This window comes from Sphaeroforma arctica (assembly GCF_001186125.1).
Source record: "Sphaeroforma arctica JP610 unplaced genomic scaffold supercont1.1284, whole genome shotgun sequence".
Lineage (NCBI taxonomy): Eukaryota > Ichthyosporea > Ichthyophonida > Sphaeroforma > Sphaeroforma arctica.
Genome location: NW_014039274.1, coordinates 4917 through 5893, shown reverse-complemented (window position 1 = coordinate 5893; position 977 = coordinate 4917). Strand labels below are relative to the sequence as shown.

The 977-nt window shown below is 43.2% G+C and overlaps 1 protein-coding gene across 1 annotated transcript in view; it reads right to left on the bottom strand.

Moving 5' to 3' along the window:
* SARC_10527 (hypothetical protein) overlaps positions 1-885 on the bottom strand; it is a 5860-nt gene extending 4975 nt beyond the window's left edge. Inside the window, exons 1-2 of the mRNA XM_014295427.1 lie at positions 800-885; positions 63-223 (exon numbers count right to left, since the gene is read on the bottom strand). Coding sequence (XP_014150902.1) covers positions 63-223; positions 800-855 — 217 coding nt within the window. The 5' untranslated portion in view covers positions 856-885. The remainder of the gene's footprint in view (positions 1-62; positions 224-799) is intronic.
* Positions 886-977: the final 92 nt, after the last annotated feature.

The window sequence follows — 977 nt, the reverse complement described above, 5'->3', positions numbered from 1 at the left end:
TATATTGAGCTATTACTGTGGGTGTAAACCCTAAAATGTGGTAGTGACTGCTGGTGCCGTACCTATGGTGGAGGATGTGATGATTGCCCACCACATAGCAATGCCTGCTGAGGGGAACATGCCACTGCCTTCTCCGTCGGGGTCTTCTGCGGTAGGGCCAGGGCCACCCTCAATGGTGAAGATCAGCGCAGCAGAGAGCAACAGCATAATCAACGACAAAAACCTAACCAAACAAACAAGCAAACAAACAAACAAATTAATAAATAAACAAACAATCAAACAAACAAATCAATAAATAAATAAACAACCAGCACGGATAAGACTCGCACGAGTGCCATGGGTTTTAGGGTTCAGGGTTTAGGGTTATCACGGTCATGGGTCAAGATATTCGAAACAGCCGCATGACCAGCAACGCAAAAGGATCTCACCACCAATCAAGAGCGTTAACACGACTATATTTAATTGATATTCACATTCAACACACAACACACAACATACCACATACAACACACAACACACCACACAACACACCATACAACACACAACACAACACACAACACACACACAACACACGACACACAATATACAACACACAATACACAACACACAACACACAACACACAAAACATAACACACAACACATAAAACACAACACTCAACACACGACACACAACACACATCACACAACACGCAACACACAACAAACCACACACACACACAACACACAACACACAACACACAACACACAACACAAAACTCAATACACAGCACAATACACAAAACACAACCCAGCCCTTACGATGCCACCAGAAAGTTCATTTTGTATTCACTCCAGATCTCTTGCAGAGTTGTCATAGTATCCAATTGGTCGTCAAGTCTGAAAAAACAATTCATAGGTTAGCTCATGAGTTCATGGGAGACATTGAGAGGGCAGGCACGTGGCATCACAGTGTGCGCAAGTATACCAACATCTAACC